This window comes from Drosophila takahashii, chromosome X (genome assembly GCF_030179915.1).
Source record: "Drosophila takahashii strain IR98-3 E-12201 chromosome X, DtakHiC1v2, whole genome shotgun sequence".
Lineage (NCBI taxonomy): Eukaryota > Metazoa > Arthropoda > Insecta > Diptera > Drosophilidae > Drosophila > Drosophila takahashii.
The window spans coordinates 5,350,693-5,374,911 of NC_091683.1; the positions used below are offsets into that span (position 1 = coordinate 5,350,693).

General features: G+C 39.3%; 2 protein-coding genes across 7 annotated transcripts in view; one reads left to right on the forward strand and one right to left on the reverse strand.

Annotated features, from left to right (window-relative positions):
* The window catches only part of LOC108066900 (potassium voltage-gated channel protein Shaker), a 155,266-nt gene that overhangs the window by 123,589 nt on the left and 7,458 nt on the right, over positions 1-24,219 (reverse strand). For 3 of the 6 annotated variants that reach the window (XM_070219099.1, XM_070219097.1, XM_070219100.1), the window contains exon 3: positions 4,313-5,675. In XM_070219099.1, coding sequence (XP_070075200.1) covers positions 4,313-4,458 — 146 coding nt within the window. In that variant the 5' untranslated portion in view covers positions 4,459-5,675. The remainder of the gene's footprint in view (positions 1-4,312; positions 5,676-24,219) is intronic. The other 3 variants (XM_070219094.1, XM_070219096.1, XM_070219095.1) reach the window with 3 other exon arrangements.
* On the forward strand, positions 9,518-16,008 carry LOC108066898 (uncharacterized). The gene is made up of 12 exons (XM_070218511.1): positions 9,518-9,569; positions 9,606-9,699; positions 10,172-10,610; positions 10,778-10,935; positions 10,999-11,085; positions 11,137-11,336; positions 11,697-12,056; positions 12,122-12,278; positions 13,232-14,443; positions 15,038-15,156; positions 15,212-15,287; positions 15,357-16,008. Exons 1-12 carry the CDS (start codon positions 9,518-9,520, stop codon positions 15,970-15,972), a joined length of 3,570 nt encoding a protein of 1,189 aa, XP_070074612.1. The 3' UTR covers positions 15,973-16,008.

The following is a 24,219-nucleotide window of genomic DNA, read 5'->3' on the forward strand; positions in this document are numbered from 1 at the left end:
GCCCCCTCTAACGCCCACAATCCCTTATATACGATTTTAAAAATTTCAATATTTCGGAAAAGTAAAAATGCAGTTTTATGGTGTTTATCAATACCTATCGAAATGTAGAAGAAATTTTTCAAATCGGTCCATTCGTTAAAAAGTTATGCGTGATCAACGTTTTCTATCTCTATCTCCATCTCCCTCGCACTCCCTTTACCTGAGTAACGGGTATCTGATAGTCGGGGCACCCGACTATAACGTTCTCTCTTGTTTTAAAATATAGTTAGTAAGTAAGTCTTTAAAAAATATTAAAGGGAAAAATCTTATTATTTTTGGTAAATGGAATAATTAACTGTAACATTTTCTATAAATTAAAAAATTTAAATTATACATTTTTTGAATTTATTTATTAAATATTATCACCCACATTTATTGTGAAATTATTAACTTTAATATTTCCTATAATTTATTCACTATTTACATATATTTATTTAATATAATTACCCAACTTTGTTTTGTTTTCGTGCAAATTCTACAGAGTTGGCGTTAAATATTACAACCACGCCGATGGTTTCGTCAACTTCAAACATTTCGTAGCATAAATATTACACACTGGCTGGGGGAAAATGAAAGGAGGGCGGTGAAAGGGACAGCGAAGGACAGAGATGGCGAGAGAGGCATCGAGAGAGACGGGGCTATGTGGCCATAAAGAGAGGCTTATAAAGTATTCATTTGAACATGTTGGACCCAAATGCCTTTGAAGGGCAACAAAGCGACCGACTGCCCAGGCAAATGGAAACAGTTTCGTGCACATTTCTATAAATTTCTATAAACTTTGCCGAGCCGAAGAGAAGGCCAGGGCATGTGCTTGTGAAATTTATGCAAATTTCCAAATGTTCAACTGTTGCTCGTTCCCCCAAAAAAAAAAAAGAAGAAGGCATGTACCATGTATATATAGGGAAAATAGCAAACAGCATTTGGACTGCGGCCACGCCTTCTTCACCCCTTCATTTTAGCATCTCTGACCTTGGCAATATTTATGCATGAACACCCTTCAACCTCCGCAACACATTGTCTTCCTTTTTCCAAAAAATCGAGACGGAGAAATCGGCTAAAAGGCCGAGGCAGAATGATAAATGTAAGTAAAATCCTACTTTTGCCCACATTTTCGGGGCGGAAAAAACAGGTCATCAAGTGAACAGGAAAATGTTAAAATATTAATAGGTTGCAAAATATAATAATCATTTCTCCAAGGCATAAATAAAATATATTTAGTTATTTATTCTTAGATTTAAAACAAAAAGTAAGTGGTCGTAAGTTCTAAACAAAGATGCATTATATATTTTGAATAAAAATTTTCTTTTTTGACGGTTTTTCAAGCGTAATTTTTGCAAATCAAGGCGCACAGATAAAAGAGCGACTGATTTGAGCAGCTAATAACCTATACTAACAATCCCCATTATTTTCGGGAAAATTCAATTTTTCACCAATTCTCGCATTTTATATAAGGGGTTACATCACAATTTTTTGCAAAAAATGAGAAAATTTACAAATTTCTAGGTTTGAATGCCAATCGATTAGGAATTTAATTACGAGCTCATCGAGGTATGATATTTTCGACCTTATTTTAACCAACATCTGGTTAAAAAACTGATTTTTTAGGTCGAAAAATAGAATAGAAATACTTTAAGAATATTGTAATCGGTAAATGAATTCATCATGTTTAACAAGGAAACATTTTGAAAAGCCTAATCGTTTTATTTTCTATCGCTTGGCTTTTACGAAAATTTTCCATTTGGTTTTCAGTGCTCTTCAAACATGCCCTCCAAATCTGCCACTTAAAAATATGAACAATTCGAAATTCATTTCGAAGGCAATAAAATAATTCACAACTTTTGTCGAGGGGCAGACACAAGTGTAAGGTAAAGTGGAAACGGGAAAGGGTAAAGGGGAAATTGGGAAATGGAAAATGAAAAAGAAAAGGGCGAAGGGCGAAGAGCAAAGAGAGACATAAATTGCGAAATACTTGGGCGAAAATAATCCGGTAGAATCCCGAAATCATCGCACAGTTAGCGAGAATTTTGCAACACACACAGTTGCAGTTACACTTTACGCCAGCATTTATATACTAAACCCCCCTAAAAACCCCCCCTCGATGGCACTTGAGTGCACTTAAACCCTGCCACGCCCACTAAACCACCGCCCCCGCCCTCTGACCTCTCATATGTTGATGCTGCTGCTGCTGCTAGAGCAAGAAAGAGAAAAAGAAAAACTAAAATATAATAAAATAAAAATATTATTATTATCCTTTCATTTTCAAGTGCTTTCCATTGTGTGCGTCGTTGTGGGTGCATAAATTTATGATACCCCCGTGGAAAAGTAAAAAGTAGAAAAGAGAAGCGGAGGACGCAAAACGCAGGATGCAGGATGCAGGACGTCGGATTCTAAAGCACATTAGTTGGCAAATTGGGGAACTAGTTCAATTAATCCGCTCGAGCTAAGTTTCGGGTGGCGGCGGCAAACCCATATCCCATCGAGTCCTTCGAGTCCTGTGCGGCAATAGAAAAGTTTAGCGGTGCCCCAGAACGCAACTTGTACACTGAGAGAAGTGGAAATGGAACCAAACCCAGGGTCATAGATTACTACTAAAAACTTTAAATTAAAAAAATATAAAGTCAAATAAATATCAAATAAATTTTAACGAGAAAAATAATTTGAATAAATTTACTAATTTACTAATTTTGGTATAACTATTTTTTAAGTTTTCAAAGAGTTTATACAATTTTCATAATTTTTCTCTATTATTCCCTCTCTTATATAAACCTTTATATTTATTGAATTAATTTCCCTTATTCCCTCTATTAAATTCGACTTTACTTCGATTTAATTCTATTTTTAAAGGCCAAAAAAACAAGCATACTGTCCCAAGGACCTCGTTTCTTCATGGAACCGCCGACTAATCAGATTCTTCGATCCATCTTTCAATCTGCACGGCATCCGCTCATCTGACTGCCGGAAGTGCCTTTTCCATTTTACTTCCTTGGCGCACACAAGTACATACATGAGTATCCCGAGTATCCGAGTATCTGAGTATCCCGAGTATTTGAGTATCTGAGTATCTGTGCATACATATTGCGAGTTGTACAATTTTTATAAGGACTCCGGAGTGAAAAGTGCGGCAAATGGATGCGATTGCGATTGTGGGGCAGTGGCGTCGTATTTGCATGCAACATGGAATGAAAATGAATGATGGCAGTGGGTGGTGGGTGGTTTGGGGGCTGGAAAAATGGGCAGAGGACAGCAACAAGCTGCATGTGTGTAAATCCATTTATGCTCCAGCGCATTTATAGCCAATTTAAAAGCCCAAAGAGCTGTTGGGTGGGTAATGATAGTTGGCCACCGGCCACTGGATATATCATTTACAGGGCGCTTCACTTGGATAAACAAGGTGGCTAGCAGGGTAGTTGGTAGCGTTGATTTGTGGTAAATGACTCTCCACGAGAACCCAGTTCCGATCCAAAAACCCGCCTTGAGTCCTGCCCATATGTCCTGCTCCTGGGAGGCATTCCATTTGCATTGCGGGCCATTTAATTGCGCAGTTGGCGCATGTTTTACGACCAATATGCATAACATGGCATCCGCATTCGACATCCAAAAGTCGCAGTAGAGGGAGGAAGCGATAAAAAAAAAAGAAAGAAAGAAATATCACCGCATACTTTTCTGCGCAAGCAGCGTCGCATTTTCCCTGTACCATTGCCCAGCTAACCCTCCATTCACTCGCATAACTATGCGAAATTACGCTTATTGAGCATAGAAGATAAAAAGATAATGCCCAGTTATCACTAGTTGTTTGGTTTTCCCGCTCCCTCTCCCTTAAACGAATACATTCTATGCTTTTATAAGCCATATCCATTTATTTCCCTTCATAAAGAGTTGCCACTAAGTTGTACAAATGTTGCCACTAAGTTACACAAATGTTGCCACTTAGTTACACACATAGTTGTTCCTTAAAAGAACAAAATGGAATACCTAACATTTAAAAAATCGTAGTCATAATATGCTATTATAAGCTATCTTCCGTTATTTTCCTTCATACAAAGTTGCCACTTAGTTAAACAAATGTTGCCACTTAATTATACTAACGTGTGGTTAAACAATTCTGTTAAAATTATTATTGGTTTCTGTTTAGTTAAATTCTTACTAGCTAAAGTTAAATAGTTTACTTAAACTTTTCAACAAATGTTGCCACTATGCTTGGCTAGTGTTGCCACCTGGCTTAGTAACCTTATATTATTAATAAAATTACTCATAACATTTGTTCAATACTCACTGGTTCAGGTTGCGCTCGTTGGAACCGGACTGACTCTGGACGTTCTCCGTGTGGCGCCGCTCCTTGTGGACAATGCCCATCAGCTTCATCCATGGATTGTTCTGGGAGCCATGGCCTCCCATGCCGCCACTCTGCCACATCGTCATCTTGGCGGCTGTTTCCCAGTTCCCTGTGGCAGTGGAGGTGGCAGCAGCCGCTTTAGCTTTCTAGCTTCCTAGCTTTCTTTCCACCGAAACCGAAAACCGAAACGAAAACGGAAGGGGAAACGGAAGCGGAAACGGAAACGCACTCGCGACTTGCAGGAGTTGAAGAAACCTTGCGTTTTGGTATAACTTCAGATTCAGATTCAGATTGAGATTGAGATTTTTATTTGTAGGCAGAGGGAACAGATGCTTCTGGGCAAAAGTTGAGACTGAGTTGTGTTTGGCAGCCGCATTAATATCTTTTTAGTTTGCTTTAGTTTTAGTTTTGTCAAAGCCGAAAGAGATTGGGTTTTTGTTTTTGGATGGAATTGAACTAAGAGTTTTTTGGTTTTTTTTTAGTTTTAGTTTTTTGGCTAATGCTTTCAAGTTTCTTTGGGCGGCTAATGTTGCTTTTGCTTTTGCTTCTCTCTTGCTTTTGCTTTGCTTTTTGGTCGTGTAGTGCTGTTGCTTTCTCCTCGAATTGCTGTTTGGTTTCTTGGCCTATGTCTAAAATTAATAATCACAATGGGCGTACAACTTATCCCTTCTCTTCGATATTTCGGGATCTTCCGCTTGTTAACCAATTTTTAATGCTAATTATTGTTGGGTCTCTGCTTTCCTTTACCTTGCCTTTTGTAATTTCCGTATAGGTTCATTAAATTTAGTATGCAAAAATTTCTCTCCTTGTATATTTTGTCTTCTAGCTAAATTTTGCTGGCCAAAAGGTTCTATCGAATGGGGAATTAAGTCCGATTATTGATCGATTTGTTTGATTGAGTTATCGATAGTCGAGAAGATCGACTATTTGATACCCGTAACACTTGAATCTAAATTGCAATTATTTGGCTAAAAGAAGAATGCATTTTTGGTGCGAAACCAAAAACCAAAAATTTGATATATGTTACAACGGACATAAGATGAGATTTTGGCTATTTTTGTAACGGGTATTTTTGCAATATCATACAATTTATTTACAATTTATCCGTATCCGTAGGTATGTACAACATTTGTTCCAATTACAACTTTTACTAGTTATTTGCTTTTACGATTGCTTTTTGGTTGACTCTTTTGTTGTTGAAGTGATAGGTGTAGTTGTTGTTGTTATTGTTGTTGTTGCTGATATAGTGCATAGGGCAGGAAGGCGATTAAACGACGATATGAGAATTTACGTGCACAGGGAGCTGAAAATACAATGGAAAATAATAAATTAGTTATTAACTTGGATTGCAACAAATATCATACAATTTGGATTATATTATCATACATTAAAATCACCTATTTAGCATAATTTTATCCAAAATATATAAATATATTTATATAGTGTTGTATATTTTGCATAAAATTACACCTGTTTGCAGTAAATTATCCATAATTTATTTCTGAAATATGTATACAAAAGTCCATTTCCCAAAGGCCATTAGCATATGTATGTATATTTGGGCCCCAAGAAGCGAAAACAAAGCACTCCATCGGTTCAATTATGTCAACGACTCGGATCATCTCTTCAAATGGGAATCATCATTTAGCTTATGGGAATGTCTCAATATATTTGCAATTTTCAATGTTCCCAAAAGGGAGGTGTGGTGTTTCCCCCTGAAAATCTCGGGATACTAGGGGTTGTCCGATTCTGTCAGTCTGCTAAGTACTCTCAAGCACTCACACACACAGTCACATTTTTGGGGACTCGAGCGTGTGCACATTTGCAATGCCATCAACGTCGCATCGAGCACATTAAGAAACCATTCCACCTCGCATCACACTCTCCGTCGTCATCGTCATCGTCATAGCCATGCCCATCCTTATACCCATCTTCATCCTCCACATCCTCCATCCACATCCTCTTCCAACAAGGACGTCTGGCCAGGCCGTTAGCAAACTCATTGCCGCCCAGCTGGACACCAGTTATAGCCCCAGAATATATAATTATAAAATCGACAGCCAAGAGCGCAGGAATCGAGTATCCAGCTGTGAGATACTCACTAAATGGAATTATTATTTTAACTGATTTTATTTTAGTTTTTTGCGGGAATAATTCCAACAATCAAAAAGTCATTAAAGGGTAAAAATCTTTATAAATAAAATAAACTCAAACCAAACATTCAAGACTTCTTTAAAGTATTTAAATTCTTATAAAAATTATAATTAAATAATCACTAAATGTAACTGATTTTTATTTTTATGGGAATAATACCAATAATCAAAAAGCCATTTCAGCAACAAAATCTTTATTAAAAAAATAACTCGATTATTGAAGACCTTTTAAAAGCCTTCAAAATATCTCTAGATATCGCAATTAAATTCCTATTTAAATCAAAAATAAACAAGAGCTTGGAGTTAATTAAAAAAAAATATATACAAGTAAATTCCCAACAAGCATTTTAAGCTAAAGGCTAATTTGCAACAGTGATTCAGTTTGTAAGCAATTTAGCATTCAGAAATGCCTTTCACGCCCGAAAAGAAAATGGAAATGCAGATTGAGATGAAAATGGAAATGAAAATGCAGAAGAAAAAGAAGGCCCCAGACGCATTATGGGCATCATGGGTTAAACAAAGGCAACTCCGACAGCAGTTTCATATCCAGCTTTCAGTTTCCCAGTTTTCCAGCTTCTCAGTTTTCCAGCAACACGAAGCATTTAACCGTACGCCATTCACCAATTTTGTCAGATTGCAAAGTTCACTCGAGCATGAGGCATTCAGGATTCAGCTGGAGGAATGGAGGGATGGAGATGAAGGATGAGCTGCGGATTCTAAAGCCCCTTTCCCTCATTTTTTATCGCTTTTGTTGCAGTTTGTCGCCTGTAGCCTGTCGGCTGTCGTCAGCCAACTTGCAACGCTTCAACTCGACGATCTGTCAACGTCAACGGTGCGTATGATATATTTTTATTGTGCATCTGCCACGAATCCCACCCATTTACCACTTGGCCCCTGGAAGAACTGAGCCCGGGACCAATTTAAACTAATTACACCCCGAGTCTCACTCTCTGTAAATACTTAGATTGTCATGCCAACCAGCGAGGCCCCACAATCTGCATTATTTACACAAAAATTATATGCCATTATGAGCACTAGCACCTGGCCAAACTGAAGGATAGGCAAGGGGATGGGCATAAGGATGAGGATGGTTCGAGTGGCCGAAGGACGGGATTATAAGGCATGTCCTGTGGCTGCACAATGCTTTCACAGGACAGCTGCAATTATTTATTACAAAACGAACGGAAAAAAAGGGGAAAGAATACACGGAAAAGGGAGTAAAAAAGAAGGAAAGAGCATTTAATGCAGTTACTTATACACTTTTTAAAATTAAGTTCCTTGCCTCTGTGATTTGGTTTATTTAACTGTATTTTAGTTATATTTGTATTATAAACTTTTTTAGTATAAATTTTATCTTTATTCAAAAATAGTGATTTAAAAAAATTTCATATTAGATTATAAGACTTTATAGATTTTTTTGCTAACTAATTATTTATATTATTTATTAGATTATTAAACTCTATTTTAGTTATCAAATTAAAACGTTTTTATTCTAGATTTGTATCTGGACTTATATTGATTCTTTGTTAAAAAAAAAAATATATTAAGAGGGCAAAAATATGAAATTTTTGTGAGATAATAAGTTTTAAAAAAATTCAAATGAAATTGTAAATCCTTTTTTTTTAAAGTAATTTATAAAGAGTTTTATTGATTAAATAAAGCTCAATTGTTTCACTAGAGTATTAATTGAGAAGCCTTTTTTCAGGGTATGAGAACTTAGTGATTTGCCATTTAAAAGCAGTTAAAGAACCTGAACCCGAAGCCAGATTCACACACCCACACCTGCCTACAGCACCTGCACCTGCTATTAATTTGATAAGCCAAAGGTGGGTCCGCAATTAGCCGGGAAAGCTGAAGGAAAGCAGGAGGACTGAAATTTAAATAGGCTGGTAATTAAGCGACGTTGTCACCTTGACACCTGGGGACTTCCCCCCGGAAGAAAAGCCCAGGAGCAGGCCCCTCGCATCGGAAAAACTTTGGCTCTGCCGCCAAGAGGAGAAAATAAAGTGAAATAAAAATGAAAAACGTGGAGAAGAACAAGTTGGCGAAAGTTCAATCAGAAAACGATTTACCCTCACGGCAATTAACCCGATAATAATGGACAATACGGCCGGGGGAAATGAAAAAAAGTGCTCCAAAATAATTACCAGCCTGGCGAAATGGCCAAATGTGAAATATTTAATTGCACTGTGTCGTTAAATAGTTAAATTTCAATTATTTAATAGTATTTTTAAAGGGTATATTATATTTGTGAGAAAGTATGTAAGTATTCTTTTCTATTCTTAATCATGATCTTGTGCGTTCATTAATAGTTCCGAAATGCAGAAGATAATTTTAAAATTGGATAATGCATTTAAAAAATATGATATCTCTATCTCCCTCGCTGGCTTTACCTGGCTTATTAATCCAAATTCCAGTGAATTTTTTTTTATAATATAACTTAAGACATTTATTTATCTGATTTAGCATTGATATTCGCTTCGGTGACTTTCTAGCATCCAGACTTTCTAGTTGAAAGTCCCCAAAGTCCCCGAAGCAACGCTGTCTTCTCACCTCAGCCGCCATCCTGATTTCGGAATTCCCCTAGCCGACTCCCCAATCTCGACTTCTCATCCTCAATCCGGAATCCTCATTTTCATTCCTGAGAGAATCCGGCGTGTCACCCGACATTCATTCCCCCCAACGGATAGTTTCCTGCCACGCGCAACTTGACGGGGGATTTTGGGTAAACATTTTTTGGCCAACGCTAAGCTCCCCATTGAATATTTAATTAGGCAAATTATGGCGGGGCCGGGAAAGGATTGCCATCCTGGTCACCTGGCTTGCCACCTGAGTTGCCGGGGGCAGCTGGCTTTTGCCGAAGCAGAAAACAGAAACAAAAATAAGCTTCCTCCTGGCAACCTGGTGTTGGATCAATATCAATGCCAAATAGCAGCAGCTATTCCGTTTGGAAGGCACAAAGATAGAAGTAAAGGATAGCGATAGGGATAAGATGGTAGGTCAAGCGCTTATAAGGACGCCAATTACCATAATGATAATCCCAAGTGATAAATGATAATAATGATGCCAATTTTGCCAAGAACAGCCCCCGAAAAAGAAGCTCTCGAAGAAGGAGAAGGCCCGACTGGAGGCCGAGCAGGCCGAGCTTATGCGGATTGAAATGGAGAAGGAGAAGTGGGTAGCTAATACACCAGTTTAGTTTTTATAAATCACATAAATGTGTTTTTCGGAGTACTTTTTCAGAGTATTTAAATTTTAACTTTAACTAGTTTAGTTTTCGTTAATTACACAAATGAATTTTTCGGAGTTTTATTTTTCGGAGTATTATTTTTTGGAGTATTATTTTTCGGAGTATTTTTCGGAGTATTTTTCGGAGTATTTTCATTTTAACTTTAACTAGTTTAGTTTTTGTAAAAGTTCTTAGCCCAGCTTAAAACAACGAAACATTTTAAAAGCTACTCCGAAAAATGGCCATAATTACAAATACCTTTGAGGAAACACCTTTGTCTGGTTAACCTAACTCAGTTGAATTTTTTCTTAGTTTAGATTCTCTAAAGTTCGCATTATTTGAAGCAGATTTCTGGGAATTCGGTGAAAATAACCTTAATAACATGCCACATATCGTATAATCACATATAATCGGCAGACTCAAGAAGCTGGAGGAGGCCCGTCAGCGGAAGAAGCTGGAGATGGAGCAGGCGAAGCACCGGCAGCAGCAGGAGGTGGCCGAGAACCGGCTGCGGAGGTCGCAGCTCAAGGACAGCATGCTCTTCTTCGACGCGGTGCGCACGGCCATCGAGGCGATCAAGGATGGCGAGCGGCACGAGCGGGACTGGGAGAAGTTCATGCGGTGCAACGGGCTGCCGAATGCGGCCAGCCCCAGTGATCTGAGGAAGTACATCCACCAGTGGCACACGGACATCGCCAAGCGGCATCTGGAGTCGCGCAATTGGCTGCTGCGCACCGACGAGCGCACCCTGCTCACCCAGGATGCCCAGGTGCCGGATCTCACGAGGATCTCGCTGCGCCAACAGCAGGGACGACTGGGCGATGTCTACTCGCAGAGGATCCAGGAGGTTTTGGGTGTTAGATCATTGAACTTATTTTTCCCTGTGAGGCTGTCACAAGCCTATCTTGCATTGGGCACACATTCACTTCATTTATTTATTTCTCTTGAAAAACAAGGAAAATTTAATCTCTATTTGAGAGAAGTTTTACCTTGATTTTAAGAATAGCATTTTTTCTTTTACAGATCCTCAACGAGTTGGACGAAATGCTGCCATTCAAGCAAAAGTCCGCCCTTATAGCCGCCGATCTCGTCAAGCTAAAGACCGAGATGAGGGTGTTCCTCAAGCAACATTTGGATGAGTTCACCTACAAGACCATGTCGCATATTGAAAGGGATATGGAGTAAGTGCCCTTGGATAACCCAAGAAAAATCCAGAAAAACATCTCAGATAAATCGCTTTGCAGAATCGATAGGCCTGGTGTTTCGAAGCACATCTACAACTCGGAAGTGTTCCAGAGTTTTGTCTGGACCTTCTCCAAGGATGCTCAAATGTAAGTGGCCTCCTTATATTTGGAAATCCTAAACCGAAATCTCTTTCACAGTGCCCTCAATCCAAAGGCCCGAATTGGTGAACAGTCTGCTCATAACGAGATCGATTTCCCCACCATCGAAATGCAAATCTCATTGCCACCCACGGTTTATCTGCAGAGCTCAGCTTTGCGGGGTCTCCGACTGAACTACGATCACTTTAGTGATTACTGCAGTAGTTACTGCTTGAAACACGCAAGATCGGCCAATGCAAGTGAGTTTGGTTTTAAAAGGAATTTATTTCTCTTGAAAACTAAAATCAAGACCAATTTAATCTCTATTTGAGAGAAGTTTTGCCTTGATTTTAAGAATGTTTCTTTTTGAATAAGTGAGAGGATGAACTCTCAAAATGCTAGTGAGTTTTGTTTTAAAAGGAATTTATTTACCTTGAAAAACATAATCAAGGCCAATTTAATCTCAATTTGAGGAAGTTTTGCCTTGATTTTAAGAAAGTTTCTTCTTGAATAAGTGAACGACAAACTCTCAAAATAGAAATATGGTTTCTTTTGGTTTTTTTTTTTATTTTTTTATTTATTTATTGATGTGATGCTATAATCTCTTGGGTTCCTCTCAGATATCCTGCGGCAAACGAAGCGGGAGTGGCGCAAGCGCAAGGAGATCCTGCAGGCTATGCTGGATGAGTGCGGCAGGGAGATTCCGCTTTCGGAGCTGGAGCAGCTCACCCAGGATCAGCACTCGGCCAGCTCCCAGCCGCCGCGGGAGCGCAGCTACGATGTGGACAAGCTGTATGCGGAGTACGAGGATGAGCTGAGCAAGGCCCATCGCAGGGCCATCGGACCGGAGGCCTACGGAATGCTGGAGACGGATGTCAATCTGCGCAAATACCGCATCATCGGCGGTGTCTACTGCATTGACTTTCTGGAAACTCCGCAGCAGGACAAGCAGCTCAATGCCAGGTCCTTCATCCGCACCAGTTGAGTTCCCATGTATATTCTTTCGATATTACTTGATATACCTGGGTATCCTTTCATTATTTAGTCACTTCGGCTAACAGCTTGGTGCACAAGGAATACTACCAGACCTACAAGCCACCGCCTCCAGTTTTGCCGGGAGTGCGACGATTGCCCGAGGAGATTGAGGCTGAGATGAGGATGATTGAGGCGGCGCTGGACAAGCTGGCATTGGTAACGCTGCAGTGGGTATTTTAACGTTAAATGTGATATTTTTAATAAGGAGTTACATCACGTTTTTTTGCGAAATATTTCACAACATTTTAAATTTTTAGGTTCAGAAAGGTATGGCAATCCATATTTGGATCAGTATTTCCATTGTTACGGACAAAAAACGAATTATTTTTTTGTGAAAAATTGGGATCTGCGTTTTTGGCAAAAATATGAATTTTTTCTTTTCGTTTTTTTGCTGTAACTTGGCCAAAAATGGTCTTACAGAAAAAATATATACTGTTTTGAGCAGATAGCAAAATAATAAATAAATCCATAACACTTTCCGGAAGATCATGAAAAAATAAAATTTTCGCCAATTTTCAATTTTTTTATAAGGGGGTACATCATGATTTTTTGCGAAAAATGGCAAAAAAATAAAATGTCCAGGTTTAAATGCCAATCGATAGGAAATTGAATAACGAATTCAGAAAGGTATGACAATCCATCTTTGGATCAATATTTCCTTTGTTACGGTCAAAAAACGAATTATTTTTTTGTGAAAAATTGGGATCTGCGTTTTTGGTAAAAATATGAATTTTTCTGTTTGTTTTTTTGCTATAACTTGGCCAAAAATGGTCCTACGCCAAAAATGAATACTGTTTTGAGCAGATAACTAAATAATAAAAAAATCCATAACACTTTCCGGGTGATCATGAAAAAATAAAATTTTCGCCAATTTTCAATTTTTTTATAAGGGGGTACATCATGATTTTTTGCGAAAAATGGCAAAAAAATAAAATGTCCAGGTTTAAATGCCAATCGATAGGAAATTTAACTACGAGTTCAGAAAGGTATGACAATCCATATTTGGATCAATATTTTCATTGTTGAGGTCAAAAAACGGAATATTTTTTGTAAAAAATTGAGATTTGGGTTTTTGGTAATTTTGGTAATTTGAATTTTCTAAAATACCTATATCCCTTAGATTACCGGATTCGGTGATTTGGTTCGAGCCACCTGTCGCCTGTCGCTGGGAAACGAATGTGGAGACCTTGGAAATGGAGCTGGCCGATGGCATGAAACCGGAGGTGGCCAAGAAATCGCCGCCGGGCGAGGCAGGCGATGCAGATGATGGCGATGCCACGAATGCGGTGAGTGGTACGGCGGCTGCCACCACGGCCACGCCCACCGAGGCCACGCCCCTGTCGACCCACGCCCAACCCAGTCCCCTGAAGAGTTCACCCCGCTGTCCACCGGCTGCCCAAGCCCATCGTTTGCGTTCCCAGAAATCGGAGATTTCCAGCAGGCAGCAGGTGCTGCGTGAAATCAACGACTTCGATCTGCGTGCCATTCCCAGCGATGTGGATTTGTATGGTCTGGTCAAGGACTTTGTGGTTCCCCGGTTGCCCCAAGGATTCTGCGTGCGGCTGGAACAATCGACGCCGATTATGTCGACGGGCTTGCGAAAGCGCAAAGTGATGTTTCTGGCGCGACAGGCACACGTTCGTTTGGGTCAGGGATTGGATTCGGATTGGGCTGGGGTGAATGTCAACCGGGATCAACTGACGATGGCCCAGGAGCCCAAAGGGCTGGGAGCCGAGTTTCTAGACACCGAGGAGCCTGCGGAGCTATTTCCGCCCCTGTGCTTCGACAAGCTACTGAAGTTCCGGCAAATGGCACCGCGTTCCAAGACACTCGTCCACCATCCAGGCTATCTGTTCTCCCAGCTGATCGAGGACATGGATCGTTTGTGGCGCCTCCAGCTGCCCAGGGATCAGCAGGAGGAGCTCATCCATCAGATTTCGGAGCAGCTATCGCCCACCGGTTCGCGATCGAGTGAGGCGGGAGTGAGGGAGGCAGATGGAGACGATGGAGGCGAAGCGATGGCGGAGAATATGCAGCCACTTAGCCAGGAGCTGGTGGATGTCCTGCAGCCCGCGGCAGCCGCCGCCGCCTTTGCCTACTACACGGGCATCTCCTTTGTCCGGGACTCACAGCTGCCGGCGGAACCGGAACCGGAAGCCGATCGCAAGGATAAACGATCGAACAGCATGGATAGCAGCGAGGAGGACGACGACGACGACGATGATGTGGACAGCCTGGTGGAGCTGCTCGAAGGAGGCGCCTCCACGGCGGCCAACACCCTGCACGATCTGCTGGGTCCGCCGACTAACAGCGAGAATAGCGACAGCGAAAGGTAGTATTACACAAGGAAAAAACAAAGGGAAAATTTTAAACTAATTCAATAAGAAACGTTCTTGAAATCAAGACGAAATAACTCTCTATATTGGTGCTTGGATTGACCGAGAAATGTTTTACTTAAACGTTCTCGAAATCAAGGCAAAATAACTCTCTATTTTGTTTTTTGGAGTGAACCGGAACTACTTAAACTAATTCAAGAAGAAACGTTCTTGAAATCAAGGCAAAATAACTCTCTATTTTGTTTTTCGGAGTGAACCGGAAATACTTAAACTAATTCAATAAGAAACGTTCTCGAAATCAAGACAGAATAACTCTCTATTTTGTTTTTCGGAGTGAACCGGAAATGCTTAAGCTAAATCAAGAAGAATCTTTCCTTAAATCAAAACGAAAAAACTTTCAATTTCGTTTTTCTCTATATTAATTTAGTAAATTTAAACGAGATATATATTTCTATATATATATGTCAAGTTGGCAGTTTAATCGCCCTGAGTTCCGTTGAATAATTGAGTGGCAAATGAAAAGCCTCGAATGAGGTTAAAACACTATTTGTAAATACTTACATATTTGCTTTTTAATTACAAATGTACAGCAAACAGAAAATGAGCAATGCGGCAGCCATAACGCAGGGCAAGTGGAGCACCCGCGATGTCCACGATACCAAGTTCAATGAGGACAAGCTCTCCATACAGTTTCGAACAGGAAGATTGGGTGAGAATATAGATTCTTCAATTTAATGTAATAAACAAATATAATCCATTTACAGGTATTTTTGGTTTCGCTTTGAATAAATACAGCAATATGCCCTATCAAACTTGGGACCTGCGGCCAGATATGAAAAAGTTGGTAAACCTAATATCTGTAGAAATATCTCTATAAATCTGCAATCTATAATCTGTAATCCCCTTTAGTCCCGGCACGATAATCTTCAGTTTCACCGCCTCACTGATCAGTTTGGATATGACAATAACCGAATCGGGATATACGGTGAATAATTTCCAGGGAGGCAGCACTCAGGGCATTACCGATATGATAGGAAAGACCCTCTCGCTGGCGGATCTCAAGGCCATGCTGATCCTATCCGCCGTGGACATTTTCCCCGACGAAGATGCCTTCTGCTATACGGAGGGATCCTGCGAGAAGAACTACGTGATGGAGATGCACTGCTATGCGTGTCTCTCCACCTTGGCCCAGTCGCACAACTTCAGTTGGTCGCGATGGAATCTTTTGGCCGGTTCCCGGACGGCGGTCCTTCTCGTTCGCGAGCTGATCGAGGGCAAGAAGGTGCCGTACTACTCCACTCTGTTGGTCACACCACTGAAGACCTCGATAATCGATTGTACGGAGGTATCGGCCAGCTTCAATGCCGTTGGCATTCCGGGCATGGAGTACTATGCCGATCTGTATCAGCTATCGCAGGCCCATGCGCAGCCGGGGAGCCTGGAGAAGCAGAGGACCATGAGTCCCGTGCTCAGGGATAATGTGGCCAAGATTCTGATGGCCATTCGACCACTTAGCTTGTGTTGATAGTTAAGTAATCGAAATTATATTAATCGATAGATATTAAAAGCATGCCTGCGGTGCATTGGGCACACGTCGATTCCTCTTTGTGTTTAAATATATGTATCTTTACTATTTAATTCATAAATATATCACCTTTTACTAAACTTCTCACGGCCTATTAGATTTAATGTGAAATATTCAATGCATAGCATACATAATGCAGGGGCCATATCGATAATTCAGCTTTTTATCCACTTAGGAATAGCGCTTAGCCACAAAGGCATCATCAATCTCTAACGAAATAGTCTCCCTCTCCAATTATAATACATTTCCATTGTCAGCAGTTTGTCTCTTCCCTTATGGACCCTTCTTATATGCGCCACCCATTAGTCCCCATTCTTATTTCCCATTCCATGCGCCCCTTGCAAAGGCAGCACAATTAACATATTCACTGCGAGCTTATCCCTTAATGCTCGCCTGGGCCTCTTGCCATTTTTTCACTTTGCCCGTCATTCCATTTTTCGGCCCGAGGCGATAAAGGAAGAAGCTAAGGGGAAGAGGCGAAAATAAGCGAGATATACAAGGGATTCGGCAATTGAATACCCTCGGATAATTGATTTACAAAAATTTCTAAAATTTTACTATCCCATTTCAAGCATAACGTTATTGTAGCCTACTTTTGAGCAGCTCCGAAAAAAGATTTAGAACCTCCAAATATTTAGTCGTATGAGTTAAAGCTTGAAGAAACAAAAATATCGATATAATCAAATCGAAATTGTGAAAATATCGAAAATATCGATAGAATGTGTTGTAAGGAAAATCCTTAAAACTCGATGACATTTTCTTAAGGTTCCTTTATTTACCAAAAACCCTAACTAAAGGGTACTGAGAATAAGAAGAAAAGCGACCACGCTGCGTATACGCAGCTTGCGTGTGGGGGGTGGTTATTTTCTTGTTCTTGTTTTTCTTTTCGAGGCTGGGAGGTTAACTTCCCGCTTATTGTGGCCGCCAGTGAAGGTCGCACAGCGCAATTGGCGCCAAGCTGTCTGACAACTGCGTCAACTGAAATACAAACGCCCCCATCTCCTTTTCAGCTGTCGTTTGTTTTGTTAATGAGCAAGTCCGCCCCAGCCCCGTCGAATCCCCCAGATTCCCGCCACCAGCGCCGCCGCCTTTCCATATGCATAAATAAATAATTAAAAAGTATTTGTCTTTCCCAAATTGAATTGAATGCGAACTGGGAATTTTGGGGCGGATAATGGCTGAAAGTTTTTCGAAGTAGAGCTGGCAAGTACTCTTTTGAAGCACTTTTTTTTACATATTTATTATCAAATATATTGGATATACACCCAAAAATAACATGATATGTAACGATGATCAGTTTGATGATCACTCACGTAATTTAAGTATAAATATTACTAATTTCTCTCTTTTTCGAAGTCGAAAAATCTCCGCGGGAGAGAAATTGGAAAAATGGTATTATTAAATATCAGTTTTACCAGCATTGCATGGTAAAAGCGACGTGCGTGTTCATTTTTGTGTGTAAAACTGGAAATTTACCAATCCAGCCGTTAGGGTATATACCCCGAAAAATCGTTGACAGATTTGTGCAGCAATTGCGGTTGGTTTTTCGGGGATGTTGTGCAACAACAAGGATGCAAAACCGCACGGTATCATAAGCCCACTTTTTGGGCTACACCCTCTGTTGGTGATCCTTTTGGCCTAATCGCATATGAATTACCGCTGACTGTTGGCTGCTTTTGATTTTTCGTTTTTTTTTTTCGGGATGCCGCCGGTGGTCGGAAGGCAAGTGCAAACTTTGGTTTCCGTTTCCGGTTCTGACACCTGTGCCCGGTTACCGTTACCCGTTTCCCGTTAACCGCACCTACATCACCGCGCCACCATTTATCTCGATTGGCTACACTAATTTCGGCTGTAAACATTTGTTTGGCATGTCTAAACAGATTTTAGCATAAATTAAATATTTTCCACATTTTGTGCGAATTACCTGGGAAATCGCATGAACATTTGCCTGACATATTACATGTGTTAAGTGCAGGGCATAACTATGCAAATGGTGTGTGCGTAAATAATGTTTGGGCTTTAATCAGAAGTCAGCACTAAAATTCTTGTTACCTGGGCATCAACAATAAATCTGGTTTTTCTCTTATTTTTATTCATTTTTTTTTTTTTTGCTTTTCTGTTCTGCACAATCTTAACAACTGTGAGTGTGTGCGACTTTAATGCGCTGCTTTTGTAGCACATATACATATACGTACGAGGACATGCCGTTAAATCCGCAGGCGGCGCACAAAAGTATGCTACGTAATTTAAGTTAATAGCCGCACACACACACACAAGGAGAAAGAGAGAGCATGACACACACTCACACACACACAGGCACGCATTCAAAGCTCCGCGTCTGTTCAAATTACAATTCATTATGTACAGGTGGCGAGCGAGTGAGTGTGTGCACACGGTGAGTACGAGTGTATGTGCACTGAGAAAAAAATCTTTACAAAATCGAATATGTGAAAAAAATGCATTCAGTTAAATACACTTTTAAAGGTGTCTAAAAGTATGCAATCAAGGATTAAATCCCACAAAAGACAACGCTACTTTTTTAAAGCATACTTTTTGGAAGTTTTTAAGGTGTTCTGAAACCTCTTAATTTAAAATAAATGCAATTAATATATTTTAATTACACAACTTCCAAGTGCAAGTTGAAATCAAGTATTAAAACAATGTTATATTTTTCAAAGCATACTTTTAGACAGTTTTTATGTGTTTTGAAACCTCTATATGTCAAATAAACTAAGATAATATATTTTAATTAAACGCTTTTTGCTAGACTTTATGCCCAGTGCATGTTGCGTGGTGTGAGCGAGAGGGAGCCATTGTCAAGCAGCGCGGCTGTGACGCAAGCAGGCTTTAAGCCCCAGCAGAGACGCGACTGAGGCTGCGGCAGAGACTTCCGCATGCGACACTTGAAATGTCGCTCCTTCTGCGTGCCACTGCTTGCCTTGATTACAGTTGCGACTTGCAAGGCACTTCAACTGCTGGGTAAAAACGGTTGCATAGCTAAAACCGAATCCTAACTCCTCGCTCTTAAACACCCAATATCACTTAAAAAGGTGCCAAAAAGTATGCTACGAAAATAATGAATTTTTCACAGCACACTTTAAAGGCATCTTTAAGAGATTTCAAGATTTCTATATTTAAAAACCATACTACTATGTAAAAAACAAGGGGAATTCTGTTTAACTAGAGGGTATCAAACAAGTTGCATTCCTTATTTTTGTGGGATCCATTTTTTTGCATTGTGTTTCAGCAATTTGCGTCAAATTTCGAGTTTAAGTGTCAATTACAGCAACAAAAACATCGCGAGACATGGCAAAAAAAAAGTAAGAGGAGAGAAAAAAAAAGCGAGAGATGACAAATGACAGAGGGAGACGGAGATAGCGCTTTACACATCTTGTCTACCTTTCATCGAGGGTAGAAGAAGCAGAGGGAGCGAGTCACCTACGTGCTTGTCAAGTTGACAGCCTTCTTCTTCTATTTTTTTGCTTTGCCTTTCTTGTTTCCCTTTTTTGCCTCCTTTGGTTTCGTTTCGTTTTTAACCTCAATTTACAACGTCTCTGATGCTGGGCAGGTGTGCCTTGAAATCTATATGCATTTGTGTGTGTGTGAGTGTGTGTGTTTTGGTGTGTTTAAAATTTGACTTGCTCGAGTCCTTTTCCTTTGCCCCGCTCTTTCGGCCCTTTTCTGCCCTTTTCTCCACTTGACAGCGACGACTTTTGACTTTCTGCGCTGGCATTTTGACACAGTTGATTACGGCGCCACCTAGCGGCCGTCGCACGCAGCTAGCGGCAAGTGTGTGCGAGCGAGATGGCGTGAACGGCAGCGGCAGCGGCAGAGGCAATATTTATGCAAATGGCCCAGAGACATGTTTCCTCTCGCTCGCTCAAAAGTTTGTCATTCATTTTGGTTCTTGCACATGCATGCAACCACATGTCCTCGCACGCACACGCACACACACGAACAGAGCGAGACAGCAAGTGAGATGCATATGCGGTGTCCTAAGAGCATTATTCCGCATGAGCTACCAAATTGCATTCCGAAATTTATGTATTTCATTTGAATTCAGTTCAATTTTGCGCTTTAATCAGCGGCTGAAAGACTGAAAGAGTTGCAAATATATCATAAAAAGTATTACCTATGTTGTGTTTAAAATGTTGTATTTACTTTTGATAAATATTATTATTTATTACCAGTTGATTAGTGAAGAATTCCATATGGACGAAAGCCATTTAAGGCAATAAATAAATCTGTAAAGCTCGAGAGATTTAAAACAAATAATTTTGCAGCCTAAAAGTAGGCAACGACATTTTTATCTTCCGCCAGCTCGAGAATATTAATTGAAACACACACCAAAGAAAATTAATTCGAATATTTACAGGAAAATGTCTTCATTTATAAAGTTTTGCGACGCCCAAACTGTTCCTTACAAATATCAATGAAAAGGTTGCTTGCTAAAAAATTAAGCTCGAACATTTGCTTTGCAAAGTTTTTGCGAGCATTTTAAACTAGTTTTCAATTTAATTCGAACGTGACAGATGCTCTTTGGAGTTTGGGCGACCTTATCGACTATATCTTAAGCACTTGTGCACGGCATCAATATTTCATGGGGGCTCTCTCTCTGCTCCCCAGTCGTTTCCAGACTTAATTTAAGAGTATGGTTGAATTTTTGGAGCTTTTTTTCTTTTCTTGTTTTTGGTCGTTTTCTTTGTCGGGAAAATATTTGTGGAAAAGCGAGCTACAAAATATTTATGCAAGGCTGCTGCCCCTATGCCTATCTCTTTCCCTCTTCTGTCTCTCTCTCTTTTCCACACACGTAGATAAGTTGGGCATCCTGCACGTACCGCAATTGCAGAGAGCTAACGGTAAACAAAGCGAACCAAAGAAAACAGCCCAAAAGAAGACGAGAAAAAAAGCAAAAAAAAAAAAAAGAGAAAGAGAGAAAGAGCGGGAGCGAGAGAGATGGAGAGTGAAAAAAGGACGAGGAATTATTGCCCCAGCTGATGAAAAGGAAATGACCACAAATTGCCGTTGGAATGTGTGAGTGTGTGCGGCCACGTGCATGTATATAGGTTATTTAACGTATTTAATTTCCCTCCCCCCTCTTTTCTCTCCTTTCACCCACACAGACACCCACGTAGGACACGATTTCGCAGGACCATTCCTTGGATTGTGGATCTCCATCTGCACATCCTCTGCGCCCAAGACGTGCCGAAATTCCACAGCTACCCATCATCCATCAGTGAACTAGAGATTTTTGGTAAGGAACTTATTATTTAAACTTTAAAAATTTTAAAGTAAAATATTAAAAATGTTGTTCATAAAAAAAAAGTTTAAAGCAACTATAAAAATATTTTTCATTTCTAACTGCAGTTGTAAAAATTACCACTCGTTTAAAATGTTTTTAATATTATTTAAGCACTTCAATTTGCTACAAAAATATTTTCATTTTGTTCATTAAAACAGCACTAAAGTAAAGGCATTTAAAACAACTATTAAAATATTTAAATTTTCAACTTTCAACTTTTTTCAACAAAAATCAACCAAATTGTAAAATGTTTTAATCAATTCCAATTAAGAATTATGGAAAAAATCAGTTAGCTTACGTTTTTCTATAAAATTGTAGACAAAATCAGTAAAAAGCACGAAAAACGGCTGCTATAAAACTAAAATGCCTCGAGCAACTTTTCTCCTCTTCCGCTCACTGGCTTTGCTCTGCTTTTTTTTTTGCTTTTCTGTTTTTGTTTTCCGTTTGATGCGTGTGTGTTCGCCTGTTAGAAAATAATTAAAACTTTTCGTGATTTCGTGCCAGTGTAGCTGCGATTTTTCTCAATTTAAAATGAATTCTAGCGGCAGCAGCAAAGGCAAAAGCAACAAAGTGCTGAATGTCTGCAGCTGCTGCCATGTTGCACATGCATCTGTGTGCGTTTGTGTGTATGTGTGTGTGTGCGTGTGCAAGGACCAAGTTTACAATCCGTAAACCTAAACCTTAACCATTCGCAACTCCCCCCCATCGTCACCCAGTTTTTGATTAGTTATTGTTGCAGGCATATATGTATACACAGAAAAAAAAAATTGACAAAAGATCAAATTGATATGTGCAGGCTAATTAAAGTTCTTCATATCAGTTTGATATGAATAAAGATTATATTTGTCTTATTTTACTATATTTGTTCAAAAAATACTACATTTGGTATTTTATATGATATGATAAAATATCCTGTTGATATGTGAATCATAAATTTGACATTTATTATATCGGTTTTTTATTCATATGAAATAATTTAGAAAAAATCCTATTTTATATCGAATTGTATTTCTGTGTACCCTATATACTGAAAACCGAAAATCCACCAACTTGCCACCCAAAAATTTCCACTCACCTGCCGCAAACGTTTCACAATATTCGTGCAGCTTTTGATTAGCGGCAATTTTATTCGGTTTTTACTTAGTTGCGTTTTTTAGCACTTCCTCGTTTCATCCCCCTGCAAATCGCACAATTTCTTGGCATTTCCACCTGTTGACTTTGCACCTCGATGGTTTTATCGATTGTGCGTAAAAAAAAAAAGAAAACTGGAAAAGCCCATGGGAATCGAAAAATCTTTTGCGACGTTTTCCATCGCTCTGTCATCGCTAAACTCTAAAAATAAACTATTTAAAATCGAAAAGGGGCAGCAATTAAAATGATATTAAAGACGTGTATATCATAAAATCTGGTTTTAAATATATTTAGTTGCAAACAAAAAAACAACTTCTGTAACAAAATGAAATATAATTCAATTCCCCTTTTCTAAGAACTTGTCAGCCAAAAAAAATTTTAATCAGAATAGTTAAAGAGGTTTCTACAACAAAATAACTGCGAAAAGGAAATTAAATATGGAATCGTTTATAGTTTTTTTTTTATTGCCAAAAGTTGGCGATTATTTTTGTTGGTTTTCAATTTAATAGCGATTTACGATGTGATGTCGCGTCTCACTCTATCGTTTTACGGCATTTTCAATGCCAAATGGGAGAAATCGGGGGATGTGAAAAGGGCGCTATAGGTATAGGGTGGGGTCTTGAGTCTTGTGCTGCTGCTTATCGATGGACACGCGCGTACTATAAAATGTCTTGAATATTGCCCGATGATGACAGGGCCAAAGTTGCGTGCACACCGAGAGAAAAGCATTACAAATGTCATCCGTACTTGTATTCAAAAAAATTAAAATATATAAATAATAAATTAAATTAAATTAAGCTTCAGGATGAAAAAAAATATTCATAAATTTTTGGAAATATTTGAAAATATAAAACTTATAACAATACTAATTCGCCATGTTGGTAAATATATCTTCATTGTTTCAAAAATGACAGCTTTTTGCTGTGTAACACAAGTAAATATAAAAAAATATTAAATATATTGTCAATTTATATTTAAAAATTAAAAAATTACTCATACGCCATGTTGCTCGTACGGCAAAGTAAAATTAAATCCCCATACCTTCACTGTTTCCAAAGTAAGAGCTATATTAACCAATTATTTATTTCTATCTAACACAAGTGAATATAAAAAAAATATATAAAATATATTGCAAATGTTTAAAATGTAAAAACTATGAAATTACTCATCCGCCATGTTGGTCACAAGGCAAGGTAAAATTAAATATAAGATATTTCTCGCTGTGTACCATGCTAGATATCTGTGCCTTGTCCTTCGCCATCATTTGATCCCTTCGCCAGAGTACATGCGTTATCGAGGGAAGTGGGCCATGAGCATGTCCATAAATTAATCGATTCCAATGGCCAAAGATCTCAGCCAACATGGAAGGGTATCGCAAGGTCATCAGCAGCTTAGCCTGGTTTTCATTTCATTTCATTTCATTTCGTTTCGTTTCGTGTTTTGTTTTAGTTTTGATTTTTGTTTTTGCTGTTTTTGTTTTGCCTCTATTTTGTTGTTCTTGATTCGCTGGGTGTGTCGTTGAACTAAACTCCTCTATAAATATCAGCGGCGATTTATCGCATGTCTGTCCCAGTGTCCCACTGTCCCTATATCTCTATATATCTCTCATGTGCGCCTGTGTGCGTCTTTGCGTGGGCCTATAGAACACATGCTAGAAACAGAAGCGTCCACTTTTGATCGCTTCTAGGCCCATTTCCAATTGATTTCATTTCGGTCTTTTGCCAATTTGTTAGGGCGACAGAGAAGGAGACAGA